Below are 23223 nucleotides of genomic sequence, written 5' to 3'. Positions count from 1 at the left end.
AGCCCTCTTGCAGAGGACTCAAACCACTTTTTGAGAAAGCTTTTTGGGAACTGTTTTGAGAAAGCACCCTTCCAATCCCAATAATAGAGAACACCAAAAGGCCCTTCTTTCAAGAGGACTCTACCCCTATCTCTCATTCAGCCTTCTCTCGGAGGACTCACACCCCTTTTTGAGAAAGGACCCTTCTTTCAAGAGGACTCTACCGCTCTCATTCACTGAGCTCGCTATTTTCTTAAAACTAAGCTTGTTGACCCTTGATCAAAGAGTCCAGGCCTTATCTAAATGTGTTTAGGATAGAGTAGACAGTCTCCCCTGCTCCAGTGATTTCAGGTGGAGTGAGAATTCCCTGGGTCACTGGTGACCCTCGTGCACATTTGACTGTCTTCACTCTGGAATCAGTTGAAGACTGCCATTATCCATCCCATCCTTGTAGCCAAGAATTGTAAGGGAAATTCTGCTCTATGTGCACACAGGTGACCACAGGAAACTTTGATCAGAGGTTAGTTTGTTTAATAAGGATTTCAAGCCGGATTGCAACCCGGGGTATACACTTACAGTAATTTTCAAGTAACACACTCAGCACAAAAGATGGTGTTTTTCAGTTTTATCCCCTACTGAGGATCCCACCGCCAGGGGTGATGTCCCTTAACTTTAATACCATATAAGCTCATAATTAATAGTTGCTAATACAAAGATGTCTCTGCTAGGCAGAGTTTAGTTTATTGTGTTATTGGCAGTCAGTTTCCCAATCCCTCTTCCCATTATTGCTATCATGTGCAAGCAGAAGTAAGACTGGAATATAGCAACAACAGGAACTCTTGGTTCCCTTTATCCATCTGTTACCCAAAGTATAGTTTCAACACACAGACATATGACTTTGTACAGTTGACCTTTTCATGCACTTGCAAGGTCTATCACTGATTCTTAATCTCAAGCTCAAGCAAAACATGAATCATTGTACTTTTGGAATCACATGTAGAATTGTAATGTACAGATATTATAAAATTCCTTTCAGTTCTCCTACCAGCCTCCTCTGTTCTCATGGTGTTGTTAAACTACTTTCTCACAAATCCAGTAACGATTGTTTAAACATGACAGGTCATTTCATGCCTTTACAGGATGCCATGATTCTGTGTTCAGCTCAACACAATCCTCCTCCCGATTTGCTGGGTTGGCACCATAATTATCAGGCTGCAGTGTGTACCAGTAACTACAGGTTAAACAAGACGTTGAAGAAAAAAATATTAATTGTTTTGTCACATGAGCGAAATACAACAGGTGCAGACTTTACCATGACATGCTTAGTTATGGGTCCTTCCCCAACAATGCAAGACAAAAACATGAATTTCCATCTTATTATTCTGCACCTATTATTGTAGAATACAAACACACGTTTACTGCATACTTGATATGTGATGTTATGATCATTTATCAGGTAAACTCACTCAGATTAGAGAACTTTGTCATAAGATCATATCTCTCCTTCTGAAGCTGGTCTCTCTCCTTAGTCAGGGTGTTACTACTGGTCTGTAGCTGGTCTCTCTCTTTAGTCAGGGTGTTGTAACTGGTCTGTAGCTGGTCTCTCTCTTCAGTCATAGTGTTGTAACAGGTCTGTAGCACGTCTTTCTCTGCAGTCACATAGCCCCTGTTATCTGGAAAGGATTGAAGCATATACCTACTGGTTAATTCACTCACGAAACAGTAATTCAAGAATTCTAAATGCATATTCCCATGATAATGACTGAGATGATTGGCATACAGTGTTTACATTTCACCAGTAAAATGTGATGAATTATCATTGAAGATTGACATTGATGTTTACAGTCTATTTTGAAATGTGCTGTTCCTGACTTGGTGTAGGAAGGTGTTAAGAATATAATATGTTCTTGAGACAATGTGGATATAGTCAGACGTTGTAATCTGAGAATGCATTTTATGTATATTCTATAAAGATATTCATAAAATGCCATCTGTCGGTACATACTTTGATTGAGAAATAATGATGTCATACACTTTTCTTTTCACCACTGGTTACATAATACATGATTGACATCGGTAAAAGTGGACAGACTATCAGCTGATTATTGATGATGATTGATGTAAATCTGCTAGTTGGCTAGGTTGATAATTCTTTCACTGATTGGGATTTCATCTTCAATGCTCTCAAATAATAACTTCATAATATAGCCTGATTTTCATGGTCTGACCTTCACCTTATAATGGCTTCATAAAGCCTTCATATCAAAGGCTTCATAAGCACTACATAAGTGTTATTAAGCATCTAAGTGTATGTCATGCCATGTAAAGGGTTCATAAATGTGTCATAACTGTGTGATATAATCACCCATGGCAAATGTGACATAACCCATAATGTTGAATATGATATAAATATATAAAGGGTGACATGCTGTGCTGAAGGATGAAACACGCTCTAAAGTTAAGTCATTTGAGTCACATTACACCTAATCTTGTTCCCAGACACTTCCGCCCAAATGCTCAGAAGGTCTGGTGGACCAACGCATAAAACTTGGCCTTCGTTAGTTAGGTTATATTTAAAAGCACATTTTAAGAAGAGAAGTTGTGGAAATGGGCAGGGCTTAGCCATAATTATGACTTTGTGGCTGTGTTAACTATTGACGACCAGTGGGAATGTTTTTGCTGAAGGACATAGGCTGATGGAAAATATTTTACTCAATATGGCCATTAAATTTGAATGGTTGATATCCCAGGCTTATACAGCGCATTCGGAAAGTATTCAGACCCCTTGACTTTTTCACATTTTGTTATGTTAAGCCTTATTCTAAAATTGATTAAATTGTTTTCTCCCATCTTCAATCTACACACAATAACCCATAATGAGGCAAAAACAGGTTGACATTTTTGCAACTTCATTAAATATTAAAACATAAATATTACATTTACATAAGTATTCAGACCCTTTACTCAGTACTTTGCTGAAGCACCTTTGGCAGCGATTACAGCCTTGAGATGTCTTAGGTATGACACCACATTCTTGGCACACCTATATAAGGGTTTCTCCCATTCTTCTCTGCAGATCCTCTCTAGCTCTGTTATGTTGTATGTGCAGCATCGCTGCACAGCTATTTTCAGGTGTTTGATCGGGTTTAAGTCCGGGCTCTGGCTGGGCCACTCAAGGACATTCAGAGACTTGTCCCGAAGCCACTCCCACGTTGTCTTGACTTTGTGCTTAGGGTCATTGTCCTTTTGGAAGGTGAACCTTTGCCCCAGTCGGAGGTCCTGAGCCCTCTGGAGCAGGTTTTCATCAAGGATCTCTCTGTACTTTGCTCCGTTCATCTTTCCCTCGATCTTGACTAGTCTCCTAGTCCCTGCTGCTGAAAACGTCCCCACAGCATGATGCTGCCACCATCATGCATCACCGTGGGGATGGAGCCAGGTTTCCTCCAGACGTGGCACTCAGGCCACAGCCTTCCATTTTGGTTTCATCAGACCAGCGAATCTTGATACTCATGGTCTGAGAGTCTTTTGGTGTCTTTTGGCGAACTCCAAGCGGACTGCCATGTGCCTTTTACTGAGCAGTGGCTTCCGTCTGGCCACTCTATCATAAAGGCCTGATTGGTGGAGTGCTGCAGAGATTGTTGTCCTTCTGGAAGGTTCTCCCATTTCCACAGAGGAACTCTGGAGCTCTGTCAGAGTGACCATGGGGTTCTTGGTCACCTCTCTGAACAAGGCCCTTCTCCCCCGATTGCTCAGATTGGCCAGTTGGCCAGCTCTAGGAAGAGTCTCCATTTTAGAATGATGATGGCCACTGTGTTCTTGTGGACCTTCAGTGCTGCAGAACTGTCTTGGTACCCTTCCCCAGATCTGTGCCTCTACACAATCCTGTCTCGGAGTTGGCTTGGTTTTTGCTCTGACATGCACTGTCAACTCTGGGGCCTTATTTTGACAGGGGTGTGCCTTTCCAAATCATATCTAGTCAATTGAATTTACCACAGGTGAACTCCAATCGTTGTAGAATATCTCAAGGATAATTAATGGAAACACGATGCATCTGAGCTCAATTTCAAGTCTCATAGCAAAGGGTCTGAATATCTATGTAAATAAGGTATTTCTGTTTTATGATTTTTTTTTTATACATTTGCTAAAAATTCTAAACCTGTTTTCATATTGTCATTATGTTGTATTGTGTGTGGATTGATGACAAAAAATGAATCAATCAATTTTAGAATTCGTCTGTAACAAAATGTGGGAAAGGTTTCTGGCGTCTGAATACTTTTCGAATGCACTGTAGGCTGCTTGTGTAGTCAAGTAGAGCTGATGCAGTTTTTTTAGTTTGTCACATTTTTGGAAAAAGAAACATATGAGCAGTGCTTGACCATGACTGAAATAGGTTCCAGTAGTCATTTTGGGTTCCGGTACTGTTTTATATTTAGGTGCAGGACCTCCACAATACGTTTGAGCTGATATTCCTTAAGCGGAACAGGAGCTCAAGCAGTAGAACATTTGAGGTGCCAGTACTCTGCTCCGGTGAGATCCTGCCCAAGTCAAGCGCTGGTTACCAGAAGAATATCAGGACCACTTTGAAAGTATCGGATCTCTCCTCCATTGTATTTTTCCTTGCCTCTTTCTCCTTTCCCCTCTCTCTGCAGATTTTCAGATGCAGGATGATGTCAGTATTTTTCTGTTCCTCCCTGATGAGTTCACTGCCAACATGATGCTGTTGAAGGAGAGCCTGATGGCCGAGTTGGTCCAGCGCTCCATTTGGGCAATGAGCACGTGTCTGGTTTCTCTGTCCTCTTAATGTTGACAGAGCCAGAGCATGTGTAGAAGTAGTCTAACTGGCCTGCTGCGCAAATGTAGGAAAGTAAACATTTGGGCATGTCTGACTTCTGATCATGTTAACTCAACACCACTAATTAGCTGAGCTTCTAAGTCATTTTTAATTCAATTCACACAGTTATTCAGCATACTTTTCTCACAGTATTTGAAAAATCTTTCAAACACTCTCCCCCTCGATAATCACCAGTCCTCCTGTGAAAAAGCAAAATGTCATGCTCTGAGGATCCCGTATATCCAGTGGAAATTTCAAAATACCTGAGCACATCTCCCTTCCAGCAAAAACAGCTGTGTCTCCTGAGCTCACTGGAGCAAAAAACTGAGGACCGGAATAGGCTAGTTGATCAAATGTTGCAAGTTCGCTAGCATTAGCTTCGTGACGGACCTTCCTATATACAGTAATTGGGCTGGATACAGTTGATTGATTTGATACAATGTTGCACTTCACTAATGGTAGAAAGAGAGGCAGACATGACAAGTAGAGATGAATGCGATTGAAAGAATCTACATTTTCATCAGGACATTTTCTGATTTTATTTGTTCTACTTGACAATGGAAGTTCTTGGCCTACTGCTACATTGCCTTAGGATATCTCTTCGTGTATGCACTCATTTCTTTAGGCGCCAATGAATCACGGTGTATAAATGTGTCCATATGGCAGAGGCTGGTGCTCTCCCATTAGTGGAATTTGTACTTTAAATTCCGGTTTGAAGCGGCAGGTAGCATAGCGGTTAAGAGCGAACAATCTGTCGATGTGCACTTGAGTAAGGGACTTACTCCTAATTGCTCCTGTAAGTCGTTCTGGATAAGAGCGTCTAATAAATTATGTAATTGTGTTTTGTATTATTAACCATGTGACAATTATTTTGAAAAACAAATATGTTACTATTTAAATGAAAATGTTCCACTAAAACATGTTTATGAAAATCATAACTGATCGGTAGAAACGGAAGGATAAATTGTAAACGTACCCAAACTTGAAACTCATGCACAGTCTATGAATACTTGTAAGTACAGAACTAGGAACAAAGAACCTACCCCAACACTTGCTTTGTGAGTACATAACTATAGCGTGATAATAAAATACATCTCTGCCCTGTTCAAATGTAATCCACTATAAAATGGAGTAGAGTCCCAAATGGAGTAGAGTCCCAAATGGCACTCTATTCCCTACATAGTGCACTGTCAAAAAGTACTGAGCTAATAGGGTGTAATTTGGGACACAACCTCACTCACAGAAAGCCAGTCTCAGGGAGATGTTGAGAATGACTTGTAGAACACACAGCACTCCAAAACACACAGCAGCCAGCCTGTAGAGTCTTAGTCTTCCATCTGCAGAGAAACAGGAACGCACACCATCCTACATTATGATTAAAATAGAACAAACATCATCTAACATCACTAACGACTAATATTAGATTTCTGAGAACGAAACATTTCCATTGTGGGTGGCAGCAACAATTTTCCAAAGTACACAATATAGCAGAAGCATCAAATAAAGGCACAATCTGTGATTCCTGTAACACAATTTAAAGGTGCAATCTGTGATTGCTATATCACATTCACATTTTTTTTCATTAATTGTATTTCACCATTGATTTTTGAAGAATGTAACTTATACTGTAAATGCCTCATGAGCTTAACTTTCTAACCACATCAGGACCCAAAATATCAGCTTGTTCTACCATGGAACTGTTAACAAACACTGTGTAGACTCAGATGGGTAAAACTATAATTTTGATCTCATGGATGGGATAGCCCTGTCTGTGAATTACATACAGTACCAGTCATACATAGCCCTGTCTATGAATTACATACAGTACCAGTCATACATAGTTCTGTCTATGAATTACATACAGTACCAGTTGTCACGGTTGTCGTCTGGAATGGAGGACCAAAACGCAGCAGGAATGTGCTCATCTTGATATTTATTTGAACCAAGAAAACACCAAAATAACAAAAGAAGAACGAACAATCAACAAAACAGTCTTGTAAGGCTCACAGACGCAAAACAAGAAACAATCTCCCACAAACACTAACCCAAACAATTACCCATATATAGGACTCTCAATCAGAGGCAACGAGAAAGCACCTGCCTCCAATTGAGAGTCCAACCCCCCATTAACCTACACATAGAAATACCCCAACCCCGAAAGAACATAGAAGTACAAAACACAGAACATAAACCAAAACCTGGAAATAATAAATCAAACACCCTACTAAATAAACCACCACCCCGAACCACATTAAAAAATACCCTCTGCCACGTCCTGACCAAACTACAATAACAAATAACCCTTATACTGGTCACGAGGTGACACCAGTCATACATAGCTCTGTCTATGAATTACATACAGTACCAGTCATACATAGCTCTGTCTATGAATTACGTACAGTACCAGTCATACATAGCTCTGTCTATGAATTACATACAGTACCAGTCATACATAGCTCTGTCTATGAATTACATACAGTACCAGTCATACATAGCCCTGTCTATGAATTACATACAGTACCAGTCATACATAGCTCTGTCTATGAATTACATACAGTACCAGTCATACATAGCTCTGTCTATGAATTTGAGAGTGGTTACATTTCTGCAGCGTATATTTTTTTGAGAGTGGTTACGGCTCTCTGAGCGGAAGAAACGGACAGGTCACCAGGTGCACAGAGCCTGTTTCAGGTTACCAGCCCCTCAGCTGTTTACCAAAAACAGTGGTGGGGTATCCAGTGTGTGTTTGTTATAAAGATTATTTTCAGTTGATCTTATTCAATAGTTCTACATAGTTCCAATACCTGAAGTTAAACAATAAATTGAATTGATGCATTTTAGTGTACGTGACCCCAGCAGGTTGTAAACCCCAGGCTTTGTACCAGCTGAACCACACGGAAGACAGAACAATACAAAATGAACAAGTGTTTTTCTATGATGGGCTATTAGTGTGTGTGCACGTGCCAGCATACGTGTGCGTTCGTTTTGTGCGTTCATACCTCTCTGCATCTGCGTGTGTGTGAGAGAGAGAAAGATCATTTTTTGTACCTATGAGATGGGTCTCAGTCTTCACGCTCCTCGTTGCTCTGTTCTGGTTTTCTTCATTAACTTTGTTTAATTCAATCATCTGTTTGTTGACGTAGTCGGCCATCTCAAGTAACTGAACCGAATATTAATGATTACCCCAATCAATCAATTAATCAACAAATTCAGTCTGTCTGACCTCTTATTGTAATATCTATGATTCTAACTTACTTTTACTTACAGTATTGACTTACTTATGATTACCTTTCTAACTGACTCCCAATGGTAATATCTGCTGTATGATTCTAACTTCAATGACAAGTAGTTGAGTAGTTGCTCTGATATGGCTCTCCATTGTTGTCTGTCTTGTCTGTTTGTCATTGACTGCAATTGAAAGAACGTTTTAAGTATCCAATCACTTTCAAGCAAGACGTCATATTTCGCAAGGCCTATTTGTGACATTGTTCATAAGGAAGTGACATTATGATTCACACTCCGTGACTCACATTCAATCAGGAAGCTGGAAAAACTCATAGGACAAAAATAATAAAAATAAATAAACTTAGCAGAAGCATGGGAGGTCACATGACATGCTGCTAATAAAAAGAGGTAGAGGGAAAGAGAGAGAGATTTGTGTACAGCCTACAAGAAATGCTACATAATGAACTGTACATCTTAAGATTGAAAATTGGTATTGAGTGATATGATGATTATGATTAGAATTCTGAGAGCCAAACATTTCCATTGCACTGTTGGTTTTCCCCCATCGAGAGTTGGCAGCAACAGTTTGCTCAAGCTTGCGGTCATCTTAAATCTGATAAACAGGAAGCTACTGTATAAAGAAATTACACAATATAGCAATAGCATGATTTAAAGGGGCAATAAGGGATTGTTTTATCACATTTTATTTAACTTTTAAAATAATAATATTTCCCCATGGATTCTTGAAGAATGTAATTTATAATTGCCTCATGACTTTAGTTTAACAGTCTAACCCCATCAGGACTCAAAATATAAGCTTGATATACCATGGAATTGTAAACAAACACTGTGTAGCCTCAAATAGTTAAAACTATCATTTAGATCTCGTGGATGGTCGGTCCTTGCATACATACTGTAGCTCTGTCTATGAATTTGAGATAATTCTTTGTACCTGAGAGATGGGTCTCAGTCTTCACGCTCCTCGTTGCTCTGTTCTGGTTTTCTTCATTAACTTAGTTTAATTCAATCGCCTGTTTGTTGAATTAGTCGGCCATCTTAACTAATACGTACCGAATAGCAATGATTACCCCAATCAATCAATTAGGTCTGTCTGACCTCGTATTGTAATATATATGATTCTAACTTACTTTTACTTACAGTATTATCTTGCTGTATGATTACCTTTCTAATTGACTCCTAATGGTAATATCTACTGTATCATTACCTTTCTAACTGACTAATAATGGTAATATCTACTGTATGATTACCTTTCTAACTGACTCCTAATGGTAATATCTACTGTATCATTACCTTTCTAACTGACTCCTAATGGTAATATCTACTGTATGATTACCTTTCTATCTGACTCCTAATGGTAATATCTACTGTATAATTACCTTTCTAACTGACTCCTAATGGTAATATCTACTGTATGATTACCTTTCTAACTGACTCCTAATGGTAATATCTACTGTATGATTCTAACTTCAGTGACTAGTAGTTGAGTAGTTACTCTGATGTGCATCTCCACCAGGTACCTCTCTGATCTCTGTCTGTTGTCCACTACAGTATCATTTTTAAAGTATCCAATCGCCTTCAATCAGGTAGGTAAACATGACAGGATATTCTAAACAGTGTGATATAACATGATAGCTTCATGAAAACAAGTAATGACAAGTGCAGCCTTTCATCCTATCACTTTGACAGGCCTGTTTGTGGCTTCCCCAGCCTTCAAATGGAGTTCACATTAGGGCTCGTACTCTCTCTATGTCATCGATAGGGGCCCTTTTCTTTTATCTACGCTGTCTGTGTGTGACATCAGTGTGAAGAGTTATTCAGAGGTGTGTGTGTGTGTGTGGGACATCTGTCTGCATCTTTATCAGAAAACGGGAACTTCACACGTGTGTCTGTGTGTGTGTCTGTGTGTGTGTGTGTGTGTCTGCCTGCGTGCAGCATGTATCCTCTCAGTACTGTTCTGCCTTCTGTCTCTGTCCAACTCCAAGTCACATTGTTTTAACAATCCAATCACATTCAATCAGGAAGCTGGTAAACCTGCTAGGTTCCTTTCTTACTTAATTTGAGCCTTAGTTCATCTTCTTACTACAGTGGTTTATGCTAATAATTGATTATGAAAAAAGCACAAGCCTATGGCAAATCACATAACGTGTTTCTATTTAAAACAATGAATGCAAGCATTTTACAGATGACAGTATGTCTACACACTGTTTAACTAGAGAGAGATGCATTAGCACTGTAGCACTACTATATAATGAGCTACTGTATAACTCTTCACAAATCCAGTTATGTTGAGAGGTAAATGATATGTCAGAATATTTATATACAGGCTTAGAATACCCCATTTTAACCTCAGTGTCACGCCCTGACCTTAGAGATCCTTTTTATTCTCTATTTTGGTTAGGTCAGGGTGTGACTAGGGTGGGTAGTCTAGTTTTTTCATTTCTATGTTGGCCGGGTATGGTTCCCAATCAGAGGCAGCTGTCTATCATTGTCTCTGATTGGGGATCATATTTAGGCAGCCTTTTCCCCACTGTGGTTGTGGGATCTTGTCTATGTCTAGTTGCCTGCGAGCACTACATTAGCGGCACGTTTCGTTTTGGTCTGTATTGTTTTTGGTGAGTTTAATTTATTAAAACATGTGGAGCTCTACGCACGCTGCGCCTTGGTCCATTTCTAACAACGATCATGACACTCAGCACAGTCCTAGTTACAGTATATCCTGGTACACCACATTATCAGGTTGTTTTGCCCCACAGTACAGTACCTACAGTGTGTTGGTGTGTCTTAGAAAGAGAGAATGAAGTGTGCACTGTAGGGTGCTGTATGTGTGCTCGTCCTGCCACCAGTCTCCTCTGTTGTCATGGTGTTGTTAAACCACTTTCTCACAGATCCAGTGACGATTGTCTGAACATGACTGGTCATTCCATGCCTTTGCAGGAGGCCATGTTTCTGTGTTCAGCTCAACACAGTCCTCCTCCCCATTTTTTGGGTCGACACGACCATTATCAGGCTGCTGTGAGTGCCAGTAACTACAGGGTAAACAAGACAGAGAAATAATGAATAAATATTTTGATTGGTCACATGCGCCGAATACAACAGGTGTAGACTTTACCGTGAAATGCTTAGTTACGGGTCCTTTCCCAACAATGCAGAGTTAAAAAGTAATTAAGAAATTAATAAAAAATGTGCTTAACAAAAAATGAAAATAGTATCAAAACAAATAAAAAATGACGTGTCTATATACGATTACCAGTGCCGAGTCAATGTGCAGGGGTACGAGGTATGTAGTTTAGGTAATTGAGTTTATACTGAAAATATTCACACCGCTTGACTTTTTCAAATGTTGTTATGTTACAAAGTGGGGTTAATATTGACTTAATTGTAAAAAAAAATTGACAATCTACATAAAATACTAACATTTCTTTGAACATTTGTGTCAGTATTCAACCCCCTGAGTCAGTAAGTCTTAGAATCACCATTGGTCTTTTGGGGTAATTTTTTTAAGAGCTTTCCACACCTGGATTGTGCAACATTTGTCCATTATTCTTAGAAACAATTATTCAAGCTCTGTCAAATTTCATTGCTGATCTTTGCTAGACAACCATTTTTAGGTCTTGCCATACATTTTCAAGGAGATTTAAATCAAAACTCCGAACAATTTAACATTCACTGCCTTCTTGGTTATGAACTCCAGTGCAGGTTTGGCATTGTGTTTTAGGTTATTGTCTTGCTGAAAGGTGATTTCATCTGCCAATGTATGGTGGAAAACAGGTTTTCCTCTAGGATTTTGCCTGTGCTTAGCTCCATTCCATCCTTAAATCCTTAAGAGTCCATTGACACACCTGTGCGTCAGTCTAAGTCAATTTAAGCTAGAGATATCTGTTTTTTTTTTGCATGGGATGGTGGCCGAGCTACAGTGGTGTTTGCCAGACCATGATACATCCTGAAATGCAGCTGTCTCAATAAAAACTGTCTGTACAAGCCACTCTCTGGAAAGGCGAGACTCTCACGAACACCATGGTTTTCTCTATTTTGCTCTACGACCCTCCCAACTGTCATTGGACTCATCTCTAGTCGGTAACCCTGATGTCCCAACTTCTGTCTGTCCAAACCGTTTGAGCATTTTTTTTGCTCTAGTGCCTTGTTGCAAACAGAATTCCTCAGTTTTCTCCTATCACAGCCATTCAACTCTGTAACTGTTTTAAAGTCCTCATTGACCTCATGTTATAATCCGTGAGCGGTTTCCTTCCTCTCCAGCAACTCAGTTAGGAAAGATGCCTGTATCTTTGTAGTGACTGGGTGTATTGGTACACCATTCAAAAGTGTAATTATTAACTTCACCATGCTCAAAGGGATATTCAATGTCGGCTTTTTTGTTTTTACCCATCTGCCAATAGGTGTCCTTCTTTGCGCAGCATTGGAAAACATGTTAAACACTATTATTGCACACAGAGTCCATGCAACTTATGTCAGTTGTTAAGCAAAATTTGACTCCTGAGCTTATTTAGGGTTGCTATAACAAAAGGGTTGAATACTTATTGACTCAAGACATTTCAGCTTTTCATTTTAAATTCATCCACAAACATTTTGAAACACATTCTACTTTTATATTATGGGGTATTGTGTGTAGGACAGTGACAAAAAATATCTAAATTTAATCAATTTTAAATTCAGGCTGTAACATAACAAAATGTGGAAAAAGTCAAGAGGTATGAATACTTTCTGATGTAGGTAGGGGTTTTAACTAGGCAATCAGGATAGATAATTAACAGAGTAGCAGCAGTGCATGTGAAGTGTGTGTGTGTGTGTGTGTGTGTGTTTGTGTGTGCGTGGACGTGTTTACCAACTGGGGACATTTTGTTCGACCCCACGAGGTCAAATGCTATTTCTAAGGGGTTTAAGGTTAAGTTTAAAATTAGTGTTAGGATTAGAATTAAATTAAGGGTTAGGAGCTGGGGTTAGGGTTTGGTTTAGGGTAAGAGTATGGGTTAGTGGTTAGGGGAAAAAGGATTTTGAATGGGACTGAATTGTGTGTCCCCACAAGGTTAGTTGTACAAGACCACACACACACACACACACACACACTTGTGTGTGTTGGCGTCAATATGCATGTGTGTTTTGTGTGTGTGTGTTGGAGTATCAGTATAGTATGTGTGAGTGTGTGGGTAGACTCTAGTGAGTGTGTGGGTAGAGTCTAGTGAGTGTGTGGGTAGAGTCTAGTGAGTGTCTGGGTAGAGTCTAGTGAGTGTCTGGGTAGAGTCTAGTGAGTGTCTGGGTAGAGTCTAGTGAGTGTGCGGGTAGAGTCTAGTGAGTGTGCGGGTAGAGTCTAGTGAGTGTGCGGGTAGAGTCTAGTGAGTGTGCGGGTAGAGTCTAGTGAGTGTGCGGGTAGAGTCTAGTGAGTGTGCGGGTAGAGTCTAGTGAGTGTGCGGGTAGAGTCTAGTGAGTGTGCGGGTAGAGTCTAGTGAGTGTGCATAGAGGTCTCTATCATACCTGGATGCTCAAATCTCACCTTATGGTCAGTGGGGTGACGTCCACCCATGTCCATGTCCCCTCAGTAACAGAGTCAGTCAGACCAATCCAAGCTCCCTTATTGAGGCCAATGAGAAACTCCTGTTGGTGAGAAAGATACTGATATTGTCAACTACTATAGACTACATGTGTTAAATACTGGAAGATACATTACTGACCAAGAGATGTTTGATTCTCTCTCTCTCTCTCTCACACACACACACACACACACACACACACACACACACACACACACACACACACACACACACACACACACACACACACACACGCACACGCACACGCACACACACACCTGTTCCTTATCACTGTTTATGATCACCAGGTCTGCTCCTCTCTCCAGACAGTCCTGTCTGCTCTCCTTCCAGGTTTTAGTCTCAGTAGAGATGAAGTACCAACTGGATTCAAACTTCTGCCAGCCTTCAGGACAGGTTTGTTCTACAAGACCAAAACATGAATTTCCATCTTATTATTCTGCACCTATTATTGTAGAATGTTGAACACAAGTTTACTGCATATTAGATATGTGATGTTATGATCATTTATCAGGTAAACTCACTCAGATTAGAGAACTTTCTCATGAGATCATCTCTTTCCTTCTGAAGCTGGTCTCTCTCTTTAGTCACATTGCCTCTATTATCTGGAAAGGATTGATCCATATAGCTACCGGTTAATTCACTCACGAAACAGTAATTCATTGAGATCTAAATGCATATTCCCATGATAATGATTGAGATGACTGGAATGCAGTCTGGACATTTCACCAGTAAAACATGAGGAATTATCATTCAAGATTGACGTTGATGTTTACACCCTATTTTGAAATGAGGTATGCCTGACTTGGTGCAGGAAGGTGTTAAGAATATAACATTTTCTTGAGACAATGTGGATATAGTCAGACGTAATCTGAGGAGGCATTTTATGTATATTCTATGAAGATATTCAAAAGGTGCCATCTGTCGGTACAAACTTTGATTGAGAAATGAAACAAATATCACTACACCACTGGTTACAAAAGACATGATTGACGTTGGTAAAAGAGGACAGACGATCAGCTGATCATTGATGTTGATGATTGATGTAAATCTGCTTGTTAGCCAGATCAATAATTTAATCTTCAATGGTCTTATCAAAGGGTTCATAAAGCCTTCATAATGCCTTCATAAGCACTACATAAATGTGTTATTAAGCATCTATAAGTGTATGTCATGCTTTATAAAGGGTTCATAAACGTGTCATAACTGTGTGACATAATCACCCATGTCAAATGTGACATAACCCACTATGTTGAATATGATAAAAAACATATAAAGGATGACATGCTGTGCTGAAGGATGAAGCACATTCTAAAATTAAGTCATTTTAGTCACATTACATCTAATCTTGTTCCCAGACACTTCCGCCCAAATGCTTGGAAGGTTTGGTAGACCAACACATCAAACTTAGATTTAGGGTTAGATTTAAAAGCAGTTGTGGAAATGGGCTGTAATTATGACTTTGTGCCTGTATTAACTATCGAAGACCAGGGGGAAAGTTTTTGCTAGTGGACATAGCCTGATGGCAAATATTTTACTCAATAAGGTCCCATAGAATTCTGTGGTCACTCCCACTAACTTTGAGTGGTTGATATCCCAGGCTTAAACAGCGCATTCGGAAAGTATTCAGACCCCTTGACTTTTTTCACATTTTGTTATGTCACAGCCTTATTCTAAAATTGATTAAATTGTTTTCTCCCCTCATCAATCTACACACAATAACCCACAATGGCAAAAACAAGTTTTTAGAAATGTTTGGAACTTAACTAAAAATAAAAAACTTAAATATTTACATTTACATAAGTATTCAGACCCTTTACTCAGCACTCTGTTGAAGCACCTTTGGCAGCAATTACAGCCTTGAGATTTGTAGTGTATGACACTACATTCTTGGCACATTTGGGGAGTTTCTCCCATTCTTTTCTGCAGATCCTGTCAAGCTCTGTCAGGTTGAATGGGGAGTATTGCTGCACAGCTATTTTCAGGTCTCTACAGAGGTGTTCGATTGGGTTTAAGTCCAGGCTCTGGCTGGGCCACTCAAGGACATTCAGAGACTTGTCCCGAAGCCACTCACGTTTTGTTTTGGTTTTATGCTTACAGTCATTGTCCTGCTGGAAGGTGAACCTCCGCCCCAGTCTGGAGCAGGATTTCATCAAGGATCTCTCTGTACTTTGCTCCATTCATCTTTCTGCCGATCCTGACTAGTCTCCCAGTCCCTGCCACAGAAAAACATCCCCACAGCATGATGCTGCCACCATCATTCATCAGCGTAGGGAAGGTGCCAGGTTTCCTCCAGACGTGATGCTTGGCATTCAGGCCAAAATATCCATTTTGGTTTCATCAGACCAGCGAATCTTGTTACTCATGGTCTGAGAGTCTTTATGTGCCTATTGGTGAACTCCAAGCGGACTGCCATGTGCCTTTTACTGAGCAGTGGCTTCCGTCTGTCCACTCTACCATTAAGGCCTGATTGGTGGAGTGCTGCAGAGATTGTTGTCCTTCTGGAAGGTTCTCCCATCTCCACAGAGGAACTCTGGAGCTCTGTCAGAGTGACCATCGGATTCTTGGACACCTCCCTGACCAAGGCCCTTCTCCCCCGATTGTTCAGATTGGCCGGGCGGCCAGCTCTAGGAAGAGTCTTGGTGGTTCCAAAGTCCCTCCATTGAAGAATGATGGAGGCCACTGTGTTCCTGGGGACCTTCAATGCTGCAGAAATTTCTTGGCACCATTCCCAAGATCTGTGCCCCGACACAATCCTGTCTCGGAGCTCTATGGACAATTCCTTCGACCTCATGGCTTGGTTTTTGCTCTGACATGCACTGTCAACTGTGGGGCCTTACATAGACAGGGGTGTGCCTTTCCAAATCATGTCCAATTAAATTATATTACTGCAGGTGGACACCAATCAAGTTGTAGAAACATCTCAAGGATAATGAATGGAGGCAGGATGCACCTGAGCTCAATTTCAAGTCTCATAGCAAAGGGTCTGAACACTTATGCAAATAAGGTATTTCTTCTGTTTATTTTTCACAAATTTGCCCCCAAAAAATCTAAAAACCTGTTTTCGCTTTGTCATTATGGGGGTGTTGTGTGTAGATTGATGAGGGGAAAAAATATTTCAATAAATTTTAGAATAAGTCTGTCACTTAACAAAATGTGGAAAAAGTGAAGGCTTCTGAATACTTTTCGAATGCACTGTACACTTGGCTTGTGTAGTCAAGGAGGGCGGAAGCAGTTTTTTTGTTTTTGTTGTCACATTTTTGGAATAAGAAACACATTTGAGCATTGATGCTTTTCATTACTGGCAGTGCTTGACTTTGACTGAAATAGGTTCCAGTAATAATTTTGGGTTCCAGTACTGTTTATATTTAGGTGCAGTACCTCCACAATACTGTTGAGCTGATATTCTATATGAGGAACAGGAGCTCAAGCAGTAGAACATTTGAGGTGCCTGTACTCAGATGAGCTTCTGCCCAAGTGAAGCACTGGTTACCGGAAGAATATGAGGACCAATTTTAAAGCATTGGATCTGTGCCTCGACACAATCCTGTCTCTGAGCTCTATGGACAATTCCTTTGACATCATGGCTTGATTTTTGCTCTGACATGCACTGTCAACTGTGGGGCCTTATATAGACAGGGGTGTGCCTTTCCAAATCAAAAATTGAGAGTTGGCGTCACCTTGTGGAAATATTGAAAACAGGCAGGTGGATCACATCCTGACAAAGCCCCTGGGAAGAAGAGCTGGCTCTGTTACTCTGGGTGTTGCCAACTTCAAAGGTCCAAGAGGGCTGGGGTTCAAGTCCTTATCTCATCTCCTGAAGTTTTCACCTTTCACCTCGTATTTATGAGTGTGTATGGCTAGATAACAAGTAGAGGGATGGAGGACTTCGAGCTAGATGGGGAGGCACTCACCCGCATTGCCATGATTTCACAGGACCATTACCCAGTGAAATTGGGCATCAACTTAGACCTGGGCTGCACAGTATTTATTAAATGTATTTTAACTAGGCAAGACAGTTAAGAACAAATTCTTATCTACAATGACGGCCTAGGAACAGTGGGTTAAATGCCTTGTTCAGGGGCAGAACAACAGATCTTTACCTTGTCAGCTCAGGGATTCGATATAGCAACCTTTTGCTTATTGGCCCAATGCTCTAACCACTAGGCTACCGCCCCAAGTAATGACACAGTTTACTTGTATAAAACGTTTCAAATACTTTTTATTGTTCATTAACTTATTTTCCAATTGATCTGTTCTCTCCTCTTCTCCATTTTATTTATTCCCTGCCTCTTTCTCCTTCCCTCTCTTTCTCTCTCTCTCTGTGCAGATTTTCAGATGCAGGATGATGTCAGTATGTTTCTGTTCCTCCCTGATGAGTTCACTGCCAACATGACGCTGGTGGAGGAGAGCCTGATGGCCGAGTTTGTCCAGCGCTCCATTTGGGCAATGAGCATGTGTCTGGTTTCTCTGTCCTCTTAATGTTGACGGAGCCAGGGAGCCAGAGCATGTGTAGAAGTAGTCTAACTGGCCTGCTGCGCAAATATAGGAAAGTAACCATTTGGGGATGTCTGATTTCTGATCGTGTTAACTCAACACCACTAATTATCTGAGCTTCTACAGTAAGTCATTATTTCTTCACCTTTACATCCATTGTGAATGTTAGTTCCTCACAGTATTTGAAAAATCTTTCCAACACTCTCCCCCTTGATAATCACCAGTCCTCCTGTGAAAAAGCAAAATGTCATGCTCAGAGGATCCCATATATCCAGTGGAAATTTCACAAAATACCTGAGCACATCTTCCTTCGCACAAAAACAGCTGTGTCTGTCCTGAGCTCACTGGAGCAAAAAACTCTGAGGACCGGAATAGGCTAGTTGATAAAATGTTGCAAGTTCGCTAGCATTAGCTTCGTGACGGACCTTCCTATATACAGTAATTGGGCTGGATACAATTGATTGATTTGATACAAAGTTGCACTTCACTAGTGATAGAGCAAGGTAGAAAGAGAGGCAGACATGAGAAGTAGATAGATGAATGTGATTCAAAGAATCTACATTTTCATCAGGATATTTTCTGATTTTATTTGTTCTAGTTGACAATGGAAGTTCTTGGCATACTGCTACATTGCCTTAGGATATCTCTTCGTGTATGCACTCATTTCTTTAGGCGCCAATGAATCACGGTGTATAAATGTGTCCATATGGCAGAGGCTGGTGCTCTCCCATTAGTGGAATTTCTACTTTAAGATGATTACTATTTTAATTCCGGTTTGAAGAGGCAGGTAGCATAGCGGTTAAGAGCGTTGGGACGGTATACTAGGTGAACAATCTGTCGATGTGCCCTTGACTAAGGGACTTACTCCTAATTACTCCTGTAAATCGCTCTGGATAAGAACATCAACGAAATGATGTAATTGCGGTTTGTATTATTAACCATGAGACAATTATTTTGAAAAACAAATACGTTACTATTTAAATGAAAATGTTCCACTAAAACATGTTGACACGCGGATCGGTAGAAATGGAAGGATAAATTGTAAACGTTCACAAACTTGAAACTCATGCACAGTCTATGAATAGACCCTTGTAAAGAGAGCGCACATTTCGTTGTACTGCATAATTACAACAGGTGTGTTTATTTTTGTGTGTCAACATTAACAAACTACAGGAACTGTGATCGTTGATTTTAAGTACAGAACAATGTGATGATAAAATACATATCTGCCCCATCGGCGCTGTTCAAATGTAGTCCGTTATAAAATGGAAAAGGGTCCCAGATGGCACTCTATTCCCTGCATAGTGCACTGTCAAAAGAACAGAGATACTAGTGTGTCATTTGGGACACAGACTCACTCACAGAAAGCCAGCCTTAGGGAGATGTTCAGAATGACTTGTAGAACACACAGCACTCCAAAACACACAGCAGCCAGCCTGTAGTGTCGTAGTCTTCCATCTGCAGAGGAACACACACACACACACACACACACACACACACACACACACACACACACACACACACACACACACACACACACACACACACACACACACACACACACACACACACTCAGAAACAGAAACAGAAAAACACACACACAGAAACACACACACACCATCATCCTATATCACTAAAGATTATGATTAGGATTCTGAGAACAAAGCATTTCCATTGCATCATTTGTTTTCCCCTGAATTAGGGTTGGCAGCAACACTTTGCTCAAGCTTGTGGTCACCTCACATCAGATAAACAGGAAGCTACTGTATGAAGAAATTACCAAAATTACACAATGTAGCTGAAGCATGATTTAAAGGGGCTATCTTTGATTGCTTCATCCATTTTTTTGGACTTTGAAATGTATAATATTTACCCATTCATTCTTCATGAATGTAACTTATAAATGCCTCATGAGCTTAGTTTAACTATGTAACCCCATCAGAACCCAAAATACACACTGAGTGGAGAAATGTAACCACTCTAAAATGCATAGACAGAGCTATATATGCAAGGAATGACCATCCATGAGCTCAAAATTATAATTTAAAGATGCACTATGCAGAAATCGCTCCGCAATTTCCTGGTTGCAAAAATTCGAATGTGTTTATGTGACAAAACAAGCCGTCATTGTGTAAAAATGCAACTTCAGAAAGGGAAGCAGAGAAAAACAACACATAGAACAGATCTACCACTTCTTAGACTTGCTTTCAATGGGAATGAAAGATCTATAACTCACATTTCTATATGAATTTGGTAGGATCTCCCAAATATACAGAGTTTGTACAATTCCATAATTTACAATTCCAGAGTAAAACAAGCTTACACTGAGCATACAGAGCTGTGTGTATGAATTTGAGAGTGCTTACATTTCTCCAGCCCCTCAGCTGTTTACCAAAAACAGTGGCAGGCTGTCCACTTTGTTGTTGTTTTAAAAGGTTATTTTCAATTGATCGTAATAAAATAGTTTCAGTAATTGAAGGGGAAAAAATTATGCATTTTAGTGTGACTCCAGCATGTTGTAAACCCCACTCTCCTTACGAACTGATCCACCCAGAAGACAGAACACTCAAAAATATACAAGCTATGTATGTTATTCTTTCATGTTATTTTATTTGTGTGTGTGTGTGTGTGCGTGCGTGCATGTGTTTGGTTCGTCTATGCCTGCAGGCGGGCGTGCGTCCGTGAGTGTGAGAGAGAGAAAAATAGCTAATTATTTGTCCTTACCTGAGAGATGGGTCTCAGTCTTCACGCTCCTCGTTGCTCTGTTCCGGTTTTCTTCATTAACTTTGTTTAATTCAATCACCTGTTTGTTGACGTAATTGGCCATCTTAACTAACCGTACCGAATATCAATGATTACCCCAATCAATCAATGAATGAACTAATTCAGTCTGACTGACCTGGTATTGTAATATCTATGATTCTAACTTACTTTTACTTACAGTATTAACTTACTGTATAATTACCTTTCTAACTGACTCCTAATGGTAATATCTACTGTATGATTACCTTTCTAACTGACTCCTAATGGTAATATCTACTGTATGATTTATTCTAACGTCAGTGACTAGTAGTTGAGTAGTTGCTCTGATATGCGTCTCCACTGGTACCTCTCTGATGTCTGTCTGTGGTCGACTGCAGTTGATAGAATCCAATCAGATTCAAGCAGGAAGTCATATTTCGCAAAGCCTGTTCGTAACATTGTTCATAAGGAAGTCACTTTCGCTTGCACTCCGTGACTGGCCATCGATGGCCATATAGGGGCCTTTTTTCCTGTCTATGCTGTGTGTGTGACATCAGTGTGAGGAAATATTCAGAAGTGTGTGTAGGATATCTATGTCTGCTTCTTTTTGTTTGGTTTTAAAGGGGAACTTCACAGACGTGTGTGCGTTTGTGAATGTGTGTGTGTCCTAAGTTCTGTTCTGCCCTCTGCCTGTGTCCAACTGCAAGTCACACTTTTATAAAGATCCAATCACATTCAATCATGAAGCTGGTAGACCTCAGAGGACACTGTTCCTTTATTTATTAATCTGTGCCGTTGATCTGCTTATAAAATCAATTGATGATAATTATCGATCATGAAAAAAAATCTAGAAAAATGATGAGTACATTTAGCAGAATTCAAGCATTTTAGAGCACAGTATGTCTACACACTCATCTAAATCTTAACATAACATTATTTTTCTCTGTCCATCATTAATTAAAATGTTCTTCCTCTAAGGCTCTCTCTGACAAGGCTCTATCTCAATGGTCTTTCCTTGATTCCTCTTCTCTTATCACCTCTCCTTCTGCTTAACCCTATTAGAGGAGAAGGTCCAAGGTCCCGCCCCGAGGATTGTATTATCCAATGTGTTTTTAGAAGGAGGGGAGGAAAGAGGATGCGAGGAGGAACCGAGGAAGGATGAATTGAGAAAAAACCCATAGACAAGTGTGTAATACCACTATTTTACCTCTATGTTGAGTTCATGGTGAGTTCATCTCTCACTTTAACCACTAGGTGGGATCATCACTTAACCATTCAGCACTGTATCCAACCATCAACATGAGAGAGGTAGAGGTAGAGAGACAGAGATATTTGTGTAGAGCCTACATGCAATGCTATATAATGAACTATACATCTTAACATTAACAACAGCTTTTACGTGATATACAGTACCAGTCAAAAGTTTGGACACACCTACTCACCTTGTTTATTTTACTATTTTCTACATTTTAGAATAATTTTAGAATAATAGTGAAGATATCAAAACTATGAAATAACACATATGGAATCATGTAGTTACCAAAAAAGTGTTAAACAAATCAAAATATATTTTACATTCTTCAAAGTAGCCAACCCTTGCATTGATGACAACTTTACACACTCTTGGCATTCTCTCAACCAGCTTCACCTGGAATGCTTTTCCAACAGTCTTGAAGGAGTTCCCACATAGGCTGAACACTTGTTGGCTGCTTTTCCTTCACTCTGCGGTCCAACTCATCCCAAACCATCTCAACTGGGTGGAGGCCAGGTCCTCTGATGCAGCACTCCATGACTCTCCTTCTTGATCAAATAGCCCTTACACAGCCTGGAGGTGTGTTGGATCATTGTCCTAAACAATTGATAGGAAGGCGAGACTGAGACAGGTAATGGCGGACTGAACGTAGTTATGTAGAGCACCTCAAGATAAAAACGTAATATTCAATATCGGCAAGTTAGACTAAATATTAGCACTACACAATCTGGTGGGTAACAACCTTCAATCTGGATAATAACACTAAACAAATCTTAAGACTAGAGACATTTATCGACAAATATTACGAAAACAAGCAACACCCAAACATGACGAAGAGTAAGACAGGGGAACCGATTTCAAAACGAAAACGTGATTCTTCTACAGACACAGACGATTTAACATTTTCACCACCGGGAAAGTTAAAGGTCGAAACCGATCTGTTAAAGTCAATAAATGACAAACTGGGTATACTTGAATTAGTCAGTAAGGATATAAAAGAGTTGAAGGCAAGCCTCGAGATGAGTGATGAAAAAGCTGCGACATTGGTGAAGGAAACACACAAGATGCCTTCCCTGTAGCTCAGTTGGTAGAGCATGGTGTTTGCAACACCAGGG

General features: G+C 40.1%; 1 protein-coding gene across 3 annotated transcripts; it reads right to left on the bottom strand.

Annotated features, from left to right (window-relative positions):
* Positions 1 to 493: 493 nt before the first annotated feature.
* Positions 494 to 21233, bottom strand: LOC106610431 (C-type lectin domain family 4 member E). Of its 3 annotated transcripts, XR_006770808.1 has the most exons (10): positions 20839 to 21233; positions 19477 to 19572; positions 14142 to 14222; positions 13878 to 14020; positions 13563 to 13663; positions 7859 to 11082; positions 6678 to 6735; positions 6052 to 6147; positions 1446 to 1652; positions 494 to 1210 (listed from the first exon to the last, which is right to left on the bottom strand). XR_006770808.1 is itself a non-coding variant. In XM_014209799.2 (6 exons), exons 1-6 carry the CDS (start codon positions 20939 to 20941, stop codon positions 10923 to 10925), a joined length of 684 nt encoding a protein of 227 aa, XP_014065274.1. In that variant the 5' UTR covers positions 20942 to 21233; the 3' UTR covers positions 8724 to 10922. The 3 variants fall into 3 exon arrangements, 1 of the variants encoding a protein (XP_014065274.1); XR_006770809.1 differs by lacking the exon at positions 6678 to 6735; XM_014209799.2 differs by lacking the exons at positions 494 to 1210; positions 1446 to 1652; positions 6052 to 6147; positions 6678 to 6735 and having other exon boundaries at positions 8724 to 11082.
* Positions 21234 to 23223: the final 1990 nt, after the last annotated feature.

Source organism: Salmo salar, chromosome ssa08 (genome assembly GCF_905237065.1).
Source record: "Salmo salar chromosome ssa08, Ssal_v3.1, whole genome shotgun sequence".
NCBI lineage: Eukaryota > Metazoa > Chordata > Actinopteri > Salmoniformes > Salmonidae > Salmo > Salmo salar.
This window is presented reverse-complemented; position numbering and strand designations above follow the sequence as displayed.

Bases quoted from the DNA above. Each gene is read 5' to 3' on its own strand.
- LOC106610431 (XM_014209799.2), bottom strand. From the start codon at position 20,941: ATGGCCAATTACGTCAACAAACAGGTGATTGAATTAAACAAAGTTAAT. The intron at 14,223-19,476 runs GTGAGTGAGTCT...AATCCTTTCCAG, and splicing joins CTCCCTAAGGCTGGCTTTCT to ATAATAGAGGCAATGTGACT. The intron at 11,083-13,562 runs GTGAGATTTGAG...TTTACCCTGTAG, and splicing joins GTCACCCCACTGACCATAAG to TTACTGGCACTCACAGCAGC.